Source organism: Panthera pardus, unplaced genomic scaffold (genome assembly GCF_024362965.1).
Source record: "Panthera pardus isolate Hobbes unplaced genomic scaffold, ASM2436296v1 HiC_scaffold_4, whole genome shotgun sequence".
NCBI lineage: Eukaryota > Metazoa > Chordata > Mammalia > Carnivora > Felidae > Panthera > Panthera pardus.
This window is the reverse complement of record NW_026526969.1, coordinates 2,681,543-2,702,051: the sequence shown is the minus strand read 5'-3', so window position 1 is coordinate 2,702,051 and position 20,509 is coordinate 2,681,543. Positions and strand designations below refer to the sequence as shown.

The following is a 20,509-nucleotide window of genomic DNA, read 5'->3' as shown; positions in this document are numbered from 1 at the left end:
GTGACCAGCCTCCCTGTGAATCGCGCACCCCACGGAGCAAGCCCCTTCCTCGTCCACGGTGGCAGTGGCTTCAGGAGCAGATGGCCCTAAGTGGGGCGTGGCAGGCCTGGCGGGAGGCACTTGAGGAAGAGAAGGAAGGCCAAGCCTCTCCTCCCTGCGTGGTCGCAGCCTGCTTTTCATGTGCTGTGGACACAGCCCAGCCAGCTGTCACTTGAATTCATGCACTTGATCGTATGGGGATCCGAGGAGGAAGTCTGGGACGGGGATGGCTCAGGACAAAACCCACCCTCCCTACGAGGGGGTGAGAAAATCCTCTTCCGGCACCTGCATTCCTCAAGGGAGAATTAGATACATACTACCTTACCCCCCCTTTGCTATAAAAGAAGTGTAACTTTTCTGTCCTAGAGGTAGGTCTACTGTTTTCAGCAGTAGGCAAAGCAGCCCCCCTGGGGTTTTCCAGAATTAAATGTCGGTGCGTAGAGTTGTCATTACCCAAAGAGGAAGCTCAGAAAGTGTTAAGTGAATCACGAGAGAGGGAATCTGCATACCTGCTGGTGTTTAAATTGCAGTGTCTAGAATTTATGGGTTTCTTGGCATTTGCAACGTAAAAACTCGGAAAGGGTGGTCTCCCTCCCTCCCCTGCTCCCCGCCCCCCCTCCACCCACTCGGTCCCAGCAGATTCGCTCTCCGAGGTCTGTGAATTTACTTAAAAATATTTAACACTTCCAAAAAGTATTAGCCAAGTATTTCTGTCACGTGAGCAACCCCCAGCCCCACGGGTTTTGTTGGGCGGGCAGCCACACGGGGGCTGTGTTCCCTAACCGCGGGTTTCAGGGAGCCGGCGAAGGCTCTCTCTCGAATGTGTGAGTCCATAGGAGGGACTGAGTGTTAAACACTTGGAGCCCTGGCCCATTCCACCTCAGCTACTTCCAGTTTCTATTTGAAACCAAAAATCACAAAAGAGCTGTCAGGTGGCGGCCGTGCGTTTGGTGGCAATGAGGATTCCAGATTTTATGCTAATTCGGCTTCAGGTTCCTTTGAACCTGCAGTTTCATGAGGCTGTGCTTAAAACTGCAATCTGTTTTAGATAAAAGAAGGGATCACTAAAGACTTTTTAGTTTTGCAAACATTCACAGCCTCCAAAAGGAAAGGGAGAGATCAGATTTATTCTTGCATTCACATTGTCACGTTAAGTTTTCTTCTACTTTATCAAATAGAAAACTTTTCCCTATTTCGGCAGAGACTTGTCTTATTTCAGGATTTTCCCACTTCCGTTAATTATCTTTATTTCAGTAGCGTTCCTCTTCTACCCTCAAGATCCCCCCGTCATTCCCTTACAGGGGCCAAAAGCAGAGGTGACAGCTCACGGATGTGTCTCATCCTGGCGTGTGTTCATCTGCTTCCTTTTTCGGAACGTTGGGGCATGACCTAGATGGCTGTCTCCATTACCTGTGACTTTGTAAGAGACTACAAATGCAACACCTCAAAACACAATTATTTGCTCAGAGTTCTGTAGGACTGTACAGAAACCATTGCTCTCGGGTCCACAGGGCTTCAACTAAGGCAGGCTCAACAGGGCCAGGGGAGCCAAAGCCAAGATGTTTACTCACATGGCCGGCATGTCGTTCCTGGCTGGGGGCTGGGAACCCAACCAGGTCTTTGGTCCTGATGCCAGAATTCTCTGTGTGGGTCGGCTTGGGCTTCCTCACAACGTGGCGCCCAGATTCCAAGAAGAAAGAAGCAGAAAGTTGCCAGGCCTTCTTAACGCCTAAGCTCCGAAGTCCCACAGCATCGCTCCCTCCACATTTTTCTGGTCAAGAGAGTTGCAGGCCCAGCCCAGATTCCAGAATAGAGGACACAGGCTCTACCTGCTCGTGGGAGGTTAGCATGCACGCACAGAAGTATTAGAGGCCATATTTAGAGTGTGCCTACCCCAGTGGTTGGTAGTTTAATTCATAGTCAGTTTTCAAGAGAATTGACACGTGTTCTATTGTTAGCATTATGACAGCCGGTCGGGGGGTGGGGGGGCGGGTTCTATATTCTGTGAAACCCTAAGCTGGTGGCAGTGTGTGGAAAGGACTGTACAGTTTATTTCTGAGATAATGTCTTCATTCTTTTATTTTACATGTTTAGTTGGCAAAGATGGGGTCATCCATTCTTAACTCATTGACCTAACCACTCTTCATGGACCATCTACCACACAGAAGGCATTCTATGGGGAATAGTGATGGGGGAGGGGGGCGGTGGGGGGTGGTGTTAGAGCACAGTCCTGGCCCTTAAGGCATTGAATCTTGGCCCTCCAAAGCAGCATCTTGAGACCACTAAGGAAATTTAACCCCCTAAAGGACGACAGTGTCCAGAGGTGGGCCAAGAAGCAGGTAATACATGTCAGACATCGTCTTGAATGTATTTCCCTAAGGAACCCTTCAAGACAACCTATAGTTTGGAGCAGAAGAAATTGCTGATTCAGTTAATTTGCAGCAGAGCTCTGTAATTGGGAGATCATACAGGACCAGAGAGGAATTAACAGGTCTCGGTAGGCGTGCAGGCTGGCCCTCACCCCTGAGTAACCTCAGTGTGTGATCATAGCAGCTGGCATTCGTATAGCCCTTGACCATTTCCAAAGTATGTTCATGTGATTCGTAAAGGCACAGAGACAGAGCCTATTGTACTGGCCATGCTAGACTTTTCCACTCCATACTGACAGCCCGCAAGGCCCAGGGAGAACAGCTAAGATTGGAGTAAGGGCAAAAAATCAGAAACAGTCGTCAACAGGAATGCTTTCAGGAAAGCTAAACCAAGGGAATTCTTTGATATTCTAGCTGCCCACATGGTACCCCAGCAACTGTATGAGTCACCAAAACAGAAGAAGCAAATGTTGCATTCTTGCTCAACAAGAATTTCTGCAAATAAATATTTGGATCATCAGGATACTACAAAATGAAGCTAAGAGGGTAGCACAGAAGCTTTGTTAGGTCCGTGTGTGTTAGTAGATGGGGGGGGGGGAATAGAATTTCCAGGACCCTCAAGATTATTGATACTTTGAGGTAACCTTTTTCCAGGGAAAAAGGGCAAACCCCTTGGGAAAAGGCTGTAGGGAAAGAAAGGCTAACGTGCATCGCAGTTGGCCACCATTTCTCACGTTACTTTTGCAGATGACCTTCGTCTAGGGTGTCCGTCACCTTTCGAACTACAAAACGTCTGAAGGTCAACTACTCACATGTCCTGCTTCTGTTAGCACAGCTTCAGCAGCTTTCCCACGACCCTTCGGATCTGGGAACCGTTCTAGACTGTAGGTGTCAGAATTTAGTTTGACTTAGATCTAGAACTGGCTTATTCTAGATCTCAACAGGCATTGAGAGTATGTGCAGTTCCAGGTTTGGCCAACGGAATGAGGAATGGAGACTCCCCCTGTCACGCGGATGGCGCTTGATATGCTTGTTAGAACTGCAACTCCATATTGGGTCAGGTCTCTAGACCCCAGATTGCAAACACCCACCAGTATGTGATGCTGTGATCGGGGGTGGGGGGGGGGGGTGGGGGGTGGCCAAGCACAGGTGAGGGCCGGGAGGGCACGGCCTCATGTTCTTCACTTCGTGCACTTGAGCAAAACATGAGATGCCCCTGGGCGACAGGAGCAGAGACTGCACATATTTTTTTTTTATTTTTCACCGCCTTTCTTTGTGGGAGTGTCAGATTCTGAATATTAATATTTTAATGTAGATTTGGTGGGTAAGTAAGAGATAGTTTATGGTTTTCATACTTCTCCCCCCTTCTGTAGTTTATAGTACACTGTGAAGTTTGAAAGTAAAATTCTTTTTCTTGACGTCTACACTTGGAAAATATTTATTCCCCCCTGCGTCTCAATAGTATGCATCATAAACTAACCCAGTTCGGTTTATTTACTTCCCTCTTGTTGTAGCCCTATGATCAATTGTAGCAACACAGGCATATAATGGTAGAGGCTTTTGCTTTACGACAGTATGAGCATGAGATATTGTAGCCTCCTTTCGGAGTGATAAGTAATGAACCTTCCATTTTAAAATCACCTATTCGGAAGGGGTGGGTGGCACAGAGCCAGAGGGGTTTGGGGCCATCCGAGGTTGACTAGCCACTCATCACTAGGGGAGGCGATCGTGATCTACAATTTAAAATGGGCGTCGTGGTGGCTTCGTCGGTTAAGGGTCTGACTTCGGCTCAGGTCATGATCTCGCGGTTCGTGAGTTCGAGCCCCGCGTCGGGCTCTGGGCTGACAGCTCGGAGCCTGGAGCCTGCTTCAGATTCTGTGTCTCCCCCTCTCTCTGCCCCTCCCCTGCTCAAGCTCTGTCTCTCTCTCTCTCTCTCTCTCTGTCAAAAATAAATATTTAAAATAAATAAATTCACCTGCCATGGATAAGGAGCAGCAGGCCCCGCAGGGAGACCTCTGCCCTGAGTCTCCCTCCACTTTATCAGGTACCCCAGTGCTTGTCAGGCACTTTACGAGCAGCCTGGGAAAGCCTTGGCCATCCATTCATTCTCTCACCAGGCAGCTGTTGAGGGAGGCCTCCCAGTACTACGCGGGGTACCGGCCAGGTAAACAAATTCCAAAATGTGAATTATACTGCAAGAAACCAGGTTGGTTCAGAAAGAAGGCATATGACAGTGAATAGACTAGCATTATATCCTCATAAATAGACAGTAAAGTGCTGGGCACTCCAGGCTCACGACTGTTTCTTATGCCATTCCTGTGCTCTGGCGGGAATACAGATGTGCAAGACATAGTTATCGAATGGTTGAATCTAAAATCACATTGAGGTGGGCGCCGGGGTGGCTCAGTCAGTTAAGCACCCGACTTCAGCTCAGGTCATGATCTCAGGGTTCGTGAGCTCGAGTCCCCTATCAGGCTCTGTGCTGACAGCTTGGAGCCTGGAGCCTGCTTCCGATTCCGTCTCCCTCTCTGCCCCTCCCTGGCTCTCTCTCTCTCTCCCCCGCCCCCCCAAAAAATAAATAAACGTTAAAAAATTTTTTCTAATCACATTGAGGTGGTGAGTATCCCACACAGAGAAGAGGAACAAAAAAGGCAAAACACACCTCTGCACCAGTAAGAAACCATTGCCATAGTCACAGATAAAACTGTAGGCCTGTTTGAGTCAGAAATTACAATTCAGCACGTCAAAATGGCATAATTGGGATGAATGCTATTTTACGTTTGAAGAAGTTGAAGCTCTCCCTATTAGGAGGTTGATTACATCTTGCAGCCTGGTGAACTCTTCACAGCATTTTGCTTGACTCGAGATTGGATTTTATCATCTATCAAGAAGATCCCACCAGGGGCGCCTGGGTGGCGCAGTCGGTTAAGCATCCGACTTCAGCCAGGTCACGATCTCGCGGTCCGTGAGTTCGAGCCCCGCGTCAGGCTCTGGGCTGATGGCTCAGAGCCTGGAGCCTGTTTCCGATTCTGTGTCTCCCTCTCTCTCTGCCCCTCCCTCGTTCATGCTCTGTCTCTCTCTGTCCCAAAAATAAATAAAAAACGTTGAAAAAAAAAAAATTAAAAAAAAAAAAAAAAAAAGAAGATCCCACCAGCCTTATTATGTATGTGACCCAAGCTACCCAGTCTCCAGGTTCTGACCCCATCGGAAAGGGTTGGGGCACCCAGGGTAGTGCCTGTGTGCAGGTGAGGCTCCCCAATGCAGGTGGGGCAGATCATAGCCACCACTTTCTGGATTGGTGTTTTTGATGTTCAAGTGGTTGTTTTCCTCATCAGTACGGTGGTTCGTATGGAAAGAATCCAGGAGAAGGCGTGGCCAGTGGAATGGACATCGCAGCCATAGTAGAATGCGCTTTGGTTTTGTCGGCCCCCACAGTGATCGAAAAAGAGTGTCACCTTCAATCATAATAGCCAACACCTACAGCCCACTTACTAAGTGCCAGTGGCGTTACTGGCAGCGACTGCAGAGGTGTGGGTACTGTTGGCCGCTCATCTTACACGCGAGGAAACACGGAGGCACGAAGAGTGAAGAGATTTTTCCCAAGGTGTCCTGGCTCAGAAGTGATAGGGTGGTGATGTCAGTCAGATGCTGGCTCTTGCCCACTCCCTGAAGAATGAACAGAAACTTGTATTTCCAAAGCTTGAAGGGCTTTAGAATTTGAAGAAATCTAGCTCCTAGAGACACCGAAATAACCCAGGTGGGGTGACCTTTCCCCAGGCCAGTTGGAGACAGAACGCCTGGGTTATCACTCGACTTTAGTGGCCTTCTTATACCACATCATTTAAAGTATAGAAATTCAAGGGGTGAGGGGCGTCTGGGTGGCTCAGTCGGTTAAGCGGCCGACTTCGGCTCAGGTCATGATCATGATCTCGCGGTCCATGAGTTCGAGCCCCGCGTCGGGCTCTGTGCTGACAGCTCAGAGCCTGGAGCCTGTTTCCGATTCTGTGTCTCCCTCTCTCTGACCCTCCCCCGTTCATGCTCTGTCTCTCTCTGTCTCAAAAATAAATAAATGTTAAAAAAATTAAAAAAAAAAAAAAAGAAATTCAAGGGGTGCCCGACTGGCTCTGTCAGTAGAGCCTACGACTCTTGATCTCGAGGTCATGAGTTTGAGACCCACATTGGGTGTACTTTAAAAAAAATAACAAAAGGGGCGCCTGGATGTTAAAGTGCATTGAGCGTCCAGCTCTCGGTCTCGGCTCTGATCATGATCTCACAGTTCATGAGTTGAAGCCCCACATCGGGCTCTGCACTGACCATGCCGAGCCTGCTTGGGATTCCCTCTCTCTCTCTCTCTGTCTCTCTCTCTCTTAAAAAAAAAAAAAATTAAAAAAAAAGAACTTTAAAAATAAAACATAAAATATAAAGGCTTCCTCTTTCCTTGAACTCCACCCACCGAGTCACCCACCCCATGTTCTGTCAGGGAGTGCCTGAAGTTCATTGTCTTTAGGAGCGAGAACACCATACAATTGAGAAGCCTTTTCTATATAAGATGCTCCACAGAAGGCCAGAATTTGTAAGAAATAATTTACCAAAAAAGGTTTAATCTCAGCCTGGTAACTTGTGTTACAAATTGAATCAAAGCACATTTTAGGCTTTAGAACTTAGCCATTTTACATTGATGTAGAAGAAGCACCATTAGTTTTCAAATCTTGTTTATCTCTAGATGTATTTTGAGATTGAAAGATGATTCCATATTTTAATTTAGCTTGGGCTTGGGTGTGTGTGTGTGTGTGTGTGTGTGTGTGTGTGTGTGTGTGTGTGTTTTAAGTTTTAGCTGGTAAATCATAAATTTGGCCAAGGTCTTTGCTCATATATTAAAATCTGGTTTGGGTTCTGAAATAATTGATCTACACTGGAAAGACTATTGAGTCCATATTCTTGCTACCTGCTTCTTATTAGGGAACCCACTTTGTAAGATTTGCCCTCCTTAGATCTGGTTCAGAGGCTGAAGGCCTAAGAAGCCATGAGTGGTTAGTATGTTAAAACTTTTGAATGTAACAGAAACAGTGGCTGCCAGCCTTTGACTTTGTAATCTTCAGGTGAAAATTACAACAAAGGGAAACTAAGTTTCTCAAGGGAAAACAACCACAATGAATCTTGATTCTTGAAAGTCACCTGGGGTGATTATCCATCATTCTTTGCCTCCTCTCTCCCTTCCTTTGCTTTGCTTTGCTTTGCTTTGGTTTCCTTTCCTTTCCTTTCCTTTCCTTTCCTTTCCTTTCCTTTCCTTTCCTTTCCTTTCCTTTCCTTTCCTTTCTTTTTTTCTTTCTTCAGACTTCTGATGCTTCTATACCTCTTCCTTTCCAATTTTGACATTGATTCCCTCCCTTTCAGAAAGGAGGGGGTACAAAACCTGTAAACGAATCAAGATGAACTCATTCAAGTGTCTGGGGGGAGTTGGAGGAAGGGAGCCCACCAAGTGGTGGTGGTGGGCCTCACAGGGCAAAAGCCACACAGGCTGGCACAGGGGACCGGATAGGGACACAGAGCGCAGAGGCCAGTTCTGTGGGTCCTCCAGAAGCTTGGCTGCTGGTGTTTCCACATTCCTCCTGGTTACAGATCATCAAAATACGGGGACAGATGCAGATTATCCCAGGCTGCTCTGAGATCTAGTCCCTGATAATCAGAGATGACAATCTAATGCAAGGCCTGGTAAAGTGTCAGGAATGCTGTCTGATGGAAGCAATGCAGAGGGCTAAGTGGTTGTTTTCGTTGGTCAGCTAAGTTCCCTGTGCTTTCCTGCATCTCAGTTTACCCTGTGGGGGACCTGGCAGGAGCTCTGGCAATTTCTTCCCTGTAATATTGATTTTATTAGAGCAACAAGACAAGAAAACCGTCCCGTTCTGATTGTTCCAAAAGAAACAACATTTTAATGTCTTTTCTTGAAAATTTAATGTTTGCCTTTGAGCTATCTCTCTTACTGCAGAGACAGCTTCAGAATGAAGGCCCCTAGCCTGAGGGCCTCAGCTGGGTTTTGTGACATCTTATAAGCAATTGGAAAATCCAACTGCCAACTACTTTCTCCAAGGCACCTTTCCTTCTGACTGCTTTGGGGGTAGAGGTAGAGAAAATGGCTATTACCTATCTTTAAAAAAAAAAAAAAAAGTCTTTAGAAATACTACATAGTGCTGCCAGTTTTCGGGAAGGTGGTGAGGCTAGAGAGAAAAGAGACCCTCTTATTTCCAAAATTCCTCATATGTGAAAGTTAAAGGGGAAAAAAATTACACCATACAGCAAGCACCCCCCATTTTACCCTTGAGAGGTTGTTCAGGAGTGCCATGAAATCCAACAGTGATGGATGTTGAACTTCAAAGAGGTGAGGAAGGGACATTATTGCTTTAAGCCAGTCTCCGTGGCATTTGTATGTGATATACGTCTCTCCCAAGCCCTGTTCCCTCCTCTCTTCTCTGCTGCAATCCAGGTAACAGTGGCACCAGCAGGGACATAGGACCTGTCAGTGGCCGTCACTCCCCCAAGGGAGCCCGATCTACCCTGGAACCCTCCCAGGGACAATCTCCACCTTGCTTGCTGCTTTCTCCCGCTTGTGCTGGGAAAATCACAGCAACTTTTCCTGGGCACTAAGGAGGGACTTTGTCATGCTGCAGGTGTGGAATTAAAGCTCCAGATCTTTGCGGAGGGTCTCCTGCCCCCCGTGTAGGGCCCAGTACCTTTTCAGGGTCTCTGGGGTTGAAATCATGAGTAAGGAAGCCGGAATTCCGCGGAGGGGCCACCAGGGACAGAAGGGAGCTGGGTAGGCTTTGGCAGGAGTGGGTCGTACAGGGGAGCCCGCCAAACAACAAGTTTGTGGTCAGTGAGCCCCCACACCCTCCTTCTCAGACCCTACACTGAGCACTAGAGAACACAAGGATGACAAATGATACGGGGATAGTAATGCCGTCCATTTAGTGAGGCTGTGCCTTGCTTTCGTCCTTTTCCTACATCTGGTAGACGCCTGGGGAACCAACCCGCTCCCCTTTTGTGCGTGTGAGGTGTGCAAATGTAAGTGCATTTGAAGAGTAAGGGGCGGGGGGTGTTTGTAAATGGCCAGTTCATCCTCTGGATTATCCCTAGGACTTGACAAACTGCATTGAGTCTCTGATCGTGGTGGGAATGAGGCGAGATGAAGACCTTTTTGTTCTAATACTAGACTCCGACCAACCCCCCCCCCCCCCCCCCCCGCTTCATTTTCAACAGTGGGCATATTACTTCGTTTTGAGCACCTACTGTGTGCCGGGCGCTCGACCTACATCACTTTCTCAGCAGGCCCTCACGACCGCCCAGAGAGCCCTCTCTTTGCAGAGGAGACTGGCCTGGTCTCAGTTCCACCCCAGGCTGCGGGCCTAGTGGCCTTTCCCTGCCGCGGCGCGATATTGGAAGCGGCAACTGTGGGGAGGGCGAGGAGCGTTGCAGTTCCCGCCGCGCCCGCCCGCGGGGAAGGCAGCCGTGGGGACCCAGGGCCCGAGGCGCGGTGGGGGGGGGGGGGGGAGGGGGAGCGACAGCTGTCGATGTCGCACCCGGGGACTGCGCCCCCGCGGGGCCGACCCGGCGCCGGGGCCGAGAGGAGGGGCGGCGAGGGGCGGGGCGCGCGGGGCGGGACGGAGGAGGGGCGGCGGCACCGGCGGCTCGGGCTCGGCGCGCCGAGGAAGTCCCGCTCCGAGAGCTGCGAGCGTCTGGAGGAGGCGCGCTCGGCGCAGTCGGGGAGCGAAGTCCGGAGCGAGGGGCCCCCGTGCCGCCGCCGCCCCCTCCTGCCGCCCGTCCAGCCTGGGAGTCCGCGGCGCCGGCGGCGGCCGCCGATGGAGTTCACTTGAGCGGGGAGCCGGCGGGAGAGGCAGGCGCCCGCGAGCGGAGCGCGGGCCGGAGCCCAGCCAGCCCCGGGCGCTCCCCGCCGCCCGCCCGCCGCCCGCGACCTCCGGCCAGGAGGCGCCGTCGGCCCCGCGCAGCCCTCCCGGCGCCCCGGCCGCTGCAGCGTTCCCGCGCCGCGCCCGGCGAGATCGGCCCCGAATAAAGACTCCCGGAGCGTCTCCCTCCAGCGCCTCGGCGGCGGCGGCGGGACCGGGACCACTCGGGCCGCGGCGCTGCTGGAGAGGCGGGACCGACAGTCGGGGAGCCCGAGGCGGCCGCCGGGGAGAAGCCGCCGCCGCCGCCGCCGCCGCCGCCGCCGCCGCGCGCCCTCCTCCTCCTCCTCCTCCCTCTCCCTCCTCCCTCCCTCCGCACATGGTCTCCTTTGTCCTGTCGCCGCCGCCGCCGCCTCGCTCTTAGCTCCGCGCGCCGCGGCCGCGGCTCGGGCCGCTCCTCTCCGCCTCGCCCGCCCGCCGGCCCGCCCGGGACGCTGCTCGGGTCCCCGCCGTGCCCGGCCCGACCCGTGCGCCGCAGGAGCGGCCCGGAGGCAGCGGGCGGGCGCGGATCGGGCGCTCCCCCCGCCGCCCGCCGCCCGGCCTCGGCCGCGCTGGATGTGTGCGCGGCGCTGGCGCTCGGCCGCCGCCAGCTGCTGCTCTCGTACGGATTTGGGTCCCGTGCATCCGCTTTCAGACTTTCGCGAGGAACCGAGGACAGACTTGCGGACGCAGCCCGGTCGGAGTTGGGCGTTTTCTCTTCGTGTGTTTGGCCGCTTTTCCCCCCTGGTCTCTGCCGATCCCCCATCGTGAGCCCTGCTAAGGAACCAAACCATGAACTTGGGGCTGACAGGACCGCTTAACCCTTTGCGACCAGGTAATGCAGCCCCGGGGGCGCGGCTCCCTCGCTCGCCGCCCGCGCTCGGAAGGGAGGCGGCCGGGTCGGGGGTCTTTGTTGCGGCGGCCGGGCCCGCGGGCAGAGGTGGCAGGGGCGGGCGCCTCGCGTCTGGCGCGCCCGGGCCCCCCTTCGCCACCCCTCCTCCCTCTGCCCTCCCTCCCACCCTCCCTCCGCGGCCTGGCCGCCCGCCTTTGTACTTTCCTCCGTGGGCCGGCCGAGCTCGGCCGGGGAGCGGCGGCGCGGACGTGCCCGGCAGGGCCGGGGGGCCGCAGCCGGCCCGGCGCCTCCGGTCCCGAGGGGCTCCAGCCGACCCGGGGCCGGGGGCCGGGGCCCGGGCCGGGGCCTGCGCCCAGTCGGGCTGGAGACCGAGGCGCGGCGTGGCGCTGCCGCTCCGAGGTCGGGATCCCGGCCCGCACGCGGTGCCAAGGGAAGCCAGAGGAGGTCTGGGCTCGCGATCGGCGGCAGTCGCTGAAAGAACTCGCGCTTAAGTTTCGAGGAGGCTTTTCTTCCCTTGTTGGGAAGTCCCTCTTCCTGCGGGTGCGGAGGGCGCCCCGGGGTCTGCGGCCGGAGAGAACGGAGGTGGCCCTCGAACCCGAGCGGCCGCATCCCACCCCCGTCTGCACGGAAGGCTCGCATTCGTTTTCCCATTCTCGGCGCTCTTTCCTCCAATCTGTTTGACTTATTAACTTTTCCCTAAACACCAACTACGGCCTCTAGTAATTTTTTTAGTATAAAAAAAAAAAAAAATCTCTCCCTCCCCCCCCCCCCATTAAAAAGCAGCCAAAAGAGAGCTTTGTTTTCTGTCCTTTTTACATGCAGCCACTTTACGCCCTCACCCTCCCAAACCGAGCGAGGGGCGTGAAGCGAAATGAGGGCAAAATGTAGAAGTCCTTAGCGTGTAAGGGTACCTCTGTGTTAAAAAAAAGGAGAGAAGGGAAACCTCGACTCGCCTCTCGCTCACCATGTTTCCATTCGACGTTCGTGATGGAAAAATAAAAGTAAAAAATCGGCCAGGAAAATGGCCCAGGTAGTACAAGGAATTGCAGACTTTTTTTTTTTTTCTTCTAAAAATCATGAAAAAGAAAACGTCCCCAAGATAAAGGGCCAAATAATTTACACAGATGCTTTAAAGGCAGAAGTCGAATTTGGAAAGTTGGTGGAGGAAATGTAAAGGATTTTCTTGTAGTTTCCACTTTAGACTTCGGCCAAGAAGCTCCTTTCTGACTTCTCAGGACGGTGGGCCGCCATAGTTTCAACCACCTGGGTGGGAGAAGGAAGGGATCCAGAATCATTTTACGATTAGCCACTGTCCCATTGCACTGATTTTCTTTGGGGTGTTTTCCTGCGGAGGCTTTTTTTGAGGCGGCCCCTTCCCCAATTAGAAGAGGCATCGTTTCAGGCTTTGTGACATGCATCAGAAAATTAAAGGGCTCAGCTGTTATTAGCAGGCACACTCCTGATCTTCTCTGAATATCCTGTCAGACTTAGTTCCTTAATAACTTACCGGTTGGCATCATAATCACTTTTCCTAAGTTCGCTTCAGATACAAGGAACACTTAACCGCCTCCTTGAGAATAGCGTGTGTTGTGTAGACCAGGGGAGCCGACAAAAGGCCACAGCCCCTAGGAGGTGTTTCAGACAACCGGAGGGCCTGTTCACCTGCAGCTTCTGTCCTATTGGATCTCTCTCATACACCCACACAAATAAAAACTCAATCGGGAACCATTTCCTTTCCTCACCCACGTTCTCTGCATTTGGGGTGCATTTGCATTTATTGTCCTATTTCTTTGGGCCAATTAGACAGATTTTAATAGGGAATCCCTGTATCTGCAAAGGTGATTTCCGTTTTAAGATGATTTCATTAATGGACTGTTTTTCTTTCTCTTAAATGTATCAGCCGGAGTTTGTTTTTAGAAGCCATGAATTTAACATAGCCCTTCCAGTTTAAACTAAGGGATGCTTTTGCATTCACGAATGGTGACATAGGCTTATCTCTGAGTTTTTAGCAGGGAAAACTCACATTCCTAGACATCTCACTACAGATAGCAATCTCACAGCACTATTACTGTAATTTTTGCCTTTATTAACAATCTTTCTGACTTGTTTAAGGCATATTTTGTTTCTTTCTCCATGCCACACTTTTTTGGCAGCTGATTTTTCTGAAAAGCTATTGTATAGTTTTATTTAATTACCTCTAAGGTGTCAGGAAGGCCTTTGGCATATTTTTTATTCATACCAAAAAAAATTTTAAAGCTATCTAGGGTTTATTTTAAACTGTATATACATGTGTGTGCAGGCCAATCCTTGTTTTACACATACATTCATTTTTCCCCTTGATCTATTAATTTTCTGAACCACCTCTACAGTAGGGAGGTTAGGAGGAAAATAAAGGGGGAAATACTCATAATAAAAATATTTTTTGTCGTTCTGTATCCCTTGCATTGAAAACCAGAATATGTTCCCCAGATATACATAAGAATATCTCTTTTTCATCAACATAACACAGAAAGGCTAAATTGAGTACCTTCTTTGTCCCCAAAGTCAGCCCCCCAGCCCCAGAGTCACAGAATATGCTGTACTTGGGATATACTCTCCCCCCGATTCTTATAGTTCCTTCTATATTTATTCAACATGCTATGCTTTGCTTTGTCAAAATATGCATCTCTATGTATAAAGTGTGAAAGACAAATGATTTACAAGGGTTGCATGGCAAGGATTACAGCATAGCCATTGTAACTTTAAATGCAGGTCCATTTTCAGATTATCTTAGTGGGGATGCTTATTTTTACTTCAATTGTTTAATTTTTTCTAGAAGTTCTACAAATATTCCGTGCCTCTACAGCATTATGGCATTTTCCTCCAAATCAACTGTGTGTTTATTTTCCAGAACATTAGTGTATAATTTACCCTGGCTTTACTCTTGCTGTTGAAACAGGTTTATCTCACTTTCCTCAAGCCCCTGTAGTAATTAGCAGATACGATTCTAGAAAATGGGAAGGATGTAACGCTTATGGCATGCATCGTGTCAGGTTTGGGGGCAGGTCAGCTTGCTCCTGTTTCAACACCAAGGTCGTCCTGGTTTGCTAGGAAGAACAAGGATCTCGAGGTCATCGGCTGAATCTTTAAATTAATTTCCGGAAGTGCTAGCCATTACTTTTTAGTGAGGAAAAGCATAGCGTTAAATAATAGGCATTTCTGGGTTGTGAAAGAAAATTGAAAAATAGGCATGTCTGTACATCTCAAAGAAAAAAAAGCACCATTTCCAAAATAATGATCTGTCAACGAAATTGCAAAATCATTATGTGAATGAGCTGAATTGCTTTGTGTATCATCTCATAGAAATATGTTTTGCACAGATAATATGTCTAATAAGGACACGTTTTTAAAATCAGATTTTTTCCCCCAGCAAAGAGCTGCACTGCAGGTCTGTCTCGTGCAGTCAAATAGCGCCACCTTATGGACGATTGGGGGAAATTGCTGCTTTCCCTGTCAGGTTTTGCTAAAAATGTAGTGAACTGGTTGAAAATCAGTGATGATGGTGATGACAATATTAACGACCATAATCACATTTTTTTCTCCCTTTCTTGTTTTTCAGGCATCAGATGCCAGCTCTGAAAAGCTCTTCAATACTGTTATTGTAAACAAAGGTAAGACACCTTCGTTCTGAGCAATGGCTGATTTTTGTATTTGTTTCATTGTCATTGCCTAGAAAATCAGAATAAAAAACAAACGGTCTTTCATTTTTCACTCTGGAGCCACGATTCACCCTGTGTGTTTTTGCCTGAGACAGATTCTGTATGCTTTGGTGTTGTATTCCAGAATGGTTTCTTTTTGAAGAATACGCTGAATCCTTATTTAAATTGATTTGACTAAGAAATCACTGCTATCTATGTGAGTTTAATTTAATGCAGGAAGCGGTAATGGAGAATAATAGTTCTCCAAATGCCTTCACTTTATTGTTACTTATCAACTACCCCGCAGTCGGAGAACTATAAATAGAACTCTAAATAGCTGATTCGTCCTGCAGACCCTGATAACCAGTGGATGTTTAGTATGCACTGGCTTATGGTCATAAACCAAGCCTCAGTCTGCTGTGGGCTTTCGGTGAAGTTCATAAACGAGCAAGAGGGCAAAATTTAAATATGTGCTGTCCCATTAATTTCTTCCAAACTGCAATGTCAGACTAAGACAGGCTAATGATATAACAGTGCATTAAGGGAAAACTTGTCCTCGATCACTGCAGTTTTCATTTGTAGCAGTGTCGTTGGAAATCACGAAATCGAAGGGAGTCTCCAGTCACTGCCTTCGCAGAGGTGTATAATTGGAAAGGTATAAATTACATACACTGAGTGACTTTCTCCCCTTCGCTGTGGAACCTGATTTGGGTGCTTGCACGGTCGGTACTAAATACAGACGGGGTGCTGTCTGTGGTAGTCTCCTGCTGTTGTTACCTGGGACCAGTGCTTGGTACAAGTTACAGAGTGGGGCCTCCCTGGAGTGGAGGAATTTGAAGCCACTTCCACATCCGCTTAGTTGCCTTGGCTAGCATTTTTTGCAAGCTGGGTTCAGTAAGACACATTTCCAAGTGCCGGGTTTTTGGTTGTGTTTTTGTTTTTTGTTATTTGTTGTTTTTTTGGTTTTTTTTTTTTTTTGAGCTCCCAGATGATTTCAGAATTTGAACCCAACTGCCATTTTAAATAGTACATTATGTTTAGAGTTCCCTTGAGGTGTCGATGCTAGTGTGATTGCTGCTACTCCCAGAATTATTGTCACGTTGAGTTTTTATCTTTTTTATGGCATGATGGAGTATTCCGGTTTTATATGTCATCATATTTTTTGATGGACTGGAAGTTTGTGTAAATTTGTTATCCATAAGGCTAAAAGCCCAATAAAAGAAGATGTTTGTGGTTCATAGCATGCAGTGCTCATATGTACAAATGCCTAATTGTTTATTGCTCGTTTTGATGAGGGAAGGGGATGGGTAGACACTGGTGGATCCAAATCTGGGTGAGAGAAGGGGGTGGAGGAGGAGATAAAAATAGGACAGGGCCTGGAAAGGAGGTCTCAGGTGCCCCCCGCTCCCCTCCCCCCCCCCCCCCAGGACCTCCAGCCCCAAGCTTCCCTTCTGCTTCTGCTCATTGGCTCCAAAAAGCTTTGGAATGTGTGTCCCCTCTCTGGGATCAGCCCTAGAGTGGGAGCTGGCTCCGTTCCGGGACCTGCGTTGAGGCCCTTGCTGCCCTCACCGAGCTGAAAGGCTCTCTTCAGGGAAGTTGAAGAGTGATTGATGAGAATGGCTCCCCGCAGCCCCGACTCCCCCACCCCTGCCCCCCTTCCCTTTTCCAATCAAACGTTTCCCACATTCTTATTTTTGTTTACTTACAGAGTGTGATTTGTGGCATCTATTTGGTTGTGAATAGTCATCCCCCTGACAGGGTGCCTTTCTTCTGAGCTGCTTTTCTGGGGGTGATTTAGTTGCCTTGAAAGGATTAAGGTTTCTTTGTGTGCGCTAAAATCAACATAGGCTTTTTCTAAGCTTTGCTTGGGAAACCATACACAAATAAGCATTTTAGTTGATGGCAGATTATTCCTTTGCCCCTTATTTCCATCAAAATGGCCTTTCTTTTCTCCTCCAGAGTTTCCCTTAATGCCTTATGCTAATTCCTGTTGGTAACATGAATGACAAGAGAGGAATCAATGCAAATCCAGGTGCGGCAAAGTCGACTGACTGGTACCCAGCACCCGCCCTCCCCCTGGAGAGAAGGAGATTAGGGGGGCGGGGGAGGGGGGAACGCTTGGGGACAGTTTTGTTAAGGGGATTAGTATTCAAACTGCTAAATATCAGGAAAACAACTTCAAAAAGAGATTCATTGTAGAGTGATAACGTCAATAATTGCTTCAAGACAGGTGCACAGAGTCTCGATATGTGCTTGTGGTTTTTGCTCTGTTTTTACTCGGGGTAGTGGCAGTGTTTACTGGACGGATGGTTGACAAGGCCTTCAAGGAACTGTCAGCTTCGTGCACGTCAAGTTCAAGTTCTCCTGCAAAGCGGCCTGCCTGCCCGTGAGTCAGGTCTCCCGTCTCTGTCCAGTATTCTTAGCCAAGAGCAATGAAAAGCATTGTAAGAAAGGGCACATTTACACCAGGTAACAAACACTACTGGCAAAATCTTCAAGGCTTCAGCTTATCGAACAGTCTAACGAGAGTGCAGGGAATCTGACTCCCTGGGACACGTCACCTCCCCCTCCCGGGACTCCCACAGTGTTCTGGCCTTAGAGAAGCCTGGCTTTCAGCTGCTGGTGAGATTACGCTGCTGAGCCTGGTGGCGGGCAGATTTGGTCCATAAAATTTCACCGTGGGAGGGCAGTGCTAATCTCACAAGCTGATTGTGGTGGGGGCCGGGGCGGGGGGGGGCGGGGCGCAGCTTTGATGTTGGGCTGAGCAGTCTGGGGACCGAGCTCCGGCTGAAGCCGCGGGGGCTATGACCCGAGTCCTGTGGGTCTGTGAGCTTCAGTAAGCCATTTCGCCTCGTTAGGTGAGAATTTTCAACCACGGCAGAACCTCCTGGTCCTGCGCCAGCATCTCTGGTGGGGAGCAAACAATTAGTTGGGACGGGAGGAGGGGCTGAAGCAGAGGAGGTACGTGTCACTTCTGCCTTTGGATTTTATTTTGACTTTTCTTGTATTGTACCGTCTGTCCAGTTTAGTAGAGAACTGGTAAGGCTCTTGTGTTTGGGGGATGTGAATCATCGCTTTCTTCCGATGCCCTTAATTTCCTGTTGTAAAACGAATCAATCAAACAGCGCATGCTTGCACGTATATGCAACACGCCCAGTGAGAGCTGACCATGTCAGGAGAGGTGGGGAGGTAAGCCTCCAAACTGCAGGGCTTAGGGTTGTAGACATTACAAAAAAAAAAAAAAAAAAAAACAAACTAAAAAACAACCAAAAAAAGTTGAACCTTAATCAAGGTCATGGTTGCCTTATTTAATCTTTATGTGTTTAAATGTTTACAGGATGTTCATGTGAATTTTATGAATCCTTCTGTCTTTGTGACTCAACCATCTGCCAAAGAAAAAATTAATTTTCCCAGGGAGACAGACACACACAGAGAGAGACCGACTAACTTCTTGTCTGTATTTAGTTGGTTGAACTGGTATAGGAGCGACAGGATTGGTCCCCCAAATTCTGGACTGTGTATCCTTAAAAGGAACTCCACAGTCAATTCAGTGTCTCCAGCCAGTATTTATGACCCTTTCTTACCCACTCTGCGTCCTCTTCCTCCTCGATGGTTTTGCCACTTTGCTATGTAGGCAGAAATGCAGATGAGAACTTTGCTGTCTGTGCATGACCATCTGGCTAAGAGAGTTAATCTCTGTCACACTCTGGAAGGGCCCCAGGGCAGAGCTACCTGAGGAGGAGAGAAGAAAAGCAAGGAAGGCCTGTCTGGGAGTTAGGTGTTCCCTTGGAGCCCTCCCTCTGTTTACAGGACATCAGCCCTGGTGTGGGTCCCCGTTCTAGGTCAGGGGGAGAGAAAAGGCCTGTAATTGCTACCCCTTCTCGCCTCAGAGCCCCCTTTTCCAGGACCCAGCCTGCAACCAGGGCAGTTAGAGAAGATGAGAGGTGGCCAAGAGGTGCATTTCACCCCACGACTTTCTCACCCCTTCTCTTTAACTTCCCCCTTGTCTTACATTTTAGTGTCCGGGCCCCCTCCGCCAGCTTTTCAGGAGCCGGGCCTGGCCTAATGGACATCTGGGAAGGGCTAGGCGAGAATGAGGCCCCCAGATTTGTGCTGTGAGCACCCAGGGTCTACTGAAATGTGAACTTCAAAGGAGCACCCGCCCGCCCCTCCGCGGGACCCCAGCCCCCCCCCCCCCCCCAGCAGGCCAGCCGTGGGGAATTCTGGGGGAACCCACATCCACCCTGATGAGCACCAGATGGAACACTGAGGCCACCTGGAGCTCTCTCTGACTAGAGCAGTTTGTCCTTTTCCAGGCCCGACCAGACTAGGGGACATACAGCCTGTCCTTGGGGTCGATTTTGCACGGAGGGTTTCCATGGGACACAGATGAGGTCGAAGCCTTCAAGGTAGTGGGGCCTTTGGGTATTTTTGACAGTGTGGTTTTATCAGCAGCACAGAAGGAAAAGCCGGCCAAAGAATTGGTGGAGATTTGAGAAGATGAGGTGAGAAAAAAGTTGCTAGACATAAGATACGTTAGTATCTATTTAACGGTGATGATCTCACCTCATTCATTATGTTTAGACATAAAAGGGGAATTCTTCGGTTTGATGACAAAATAAAAGTTATATTCCCACCGGGACCACCGTGGGCTTTTATGAAAAGCCCATCCCCTAAAACAATCCTGTGCTTTCTCTGTTAAGTGGAAACAGTGCAGTTGACCGTGGGATAGCTTTCTTTAAAAAGAAAAACTTGATGTAGAGTTTGAAACCCAGCTATAATGAACATATGGAGAGCATTTTACACTTCCTTGTAGTGTCTTGGGTCCCCTCCTAAGGAGAACAGGATGGAAAGGACATCCCCCGTGTGCAGAAGAGCGAACTGAGCCAATTTCAGCGTCTGTGAATCAGTTGCGTTTTTGTCATGTCTTAAATCCTAGATAAGGGAAGACTGTCACTTTTTCTTTCTCTGGACCTTTTTTTGTTCTGCTTCAGAGCAATTTCTTGGGTCTTGAGGAGATAGAGATGTCTGATGTGTGGAAAATTAAATACTATTGAAGGGTAATTGGTGCTTGATTCAGACAAAGGAGTTATGAGTAGTTGGGGTCCTTCTACTACCCCACACTGCAAATAGCACGCAATCAGCTCCTTTTGTTATGGAAATTGACCTTCCTGTAGGAGCCAGACTCTTACGCACAGAATTTGTTGTATAGAATTATTCCTTGAAAATTCTTGGAAACAGATGCCTTCTACAGTTAGCGCGAGACCACCAGCAAGGGTCTAAAAACCTTCCACGTTTTTGTGAGGAGAATGTTTCTCTCCGGATATTTTCCCATTAACTGTCGCCTGATCTTTCCCTGCCCTTGTGTATGGACAGAGATGGGAAATCCTGGGTATTTAAATGTTGGATCCCATCCCCGGACATTTGGGGAAGGGGTGGGAGATATTCTGAGCATGCAGATTGATCCCGATGGCGTTTTTGGAGAACTCGGGCAGCGAGGCCCCCCTTCCAGATAAAAAGTGGGCCCGTTCTCTGGATCCAGAGCCACCCCTGTGAGCTGGAGATGACAGTGTAACCGCCCCCTTCCTTTTAGTCAGATGATCAGACTCCACTCCATTTACTTTGGAACCCACTACA

The 20,509-nt window shown here is 49.3% G+C and overlaps 1 protein-coding gene across 6 annotated transcripts in view; it reads left to right on the top strand.

The window, feature by feature from the left end:
- AUTS2 (activator of transcription and developmental regulator AUTS2) overlaps positions 1-20,509 on the top strand; it is a 1,113,825-nt gene that overhangs the window by 1,012,838 nt on the left and 80,478 nt on the right. For all 6 annotated transcript variants that reach the window (XM_053894094.1, XM_053894096.1, XM_053894093.1 and 3 more), the window contains one exon: positions 14,794-14,845. In XM_053894094.1, coding sequence (XP_053750069.1) covers positions 14,794-14,845 — 52 coding nt within the window. The remainder of the gene's footprint in view (positions 1-14,793; positions 14,846-20,509) is intronic.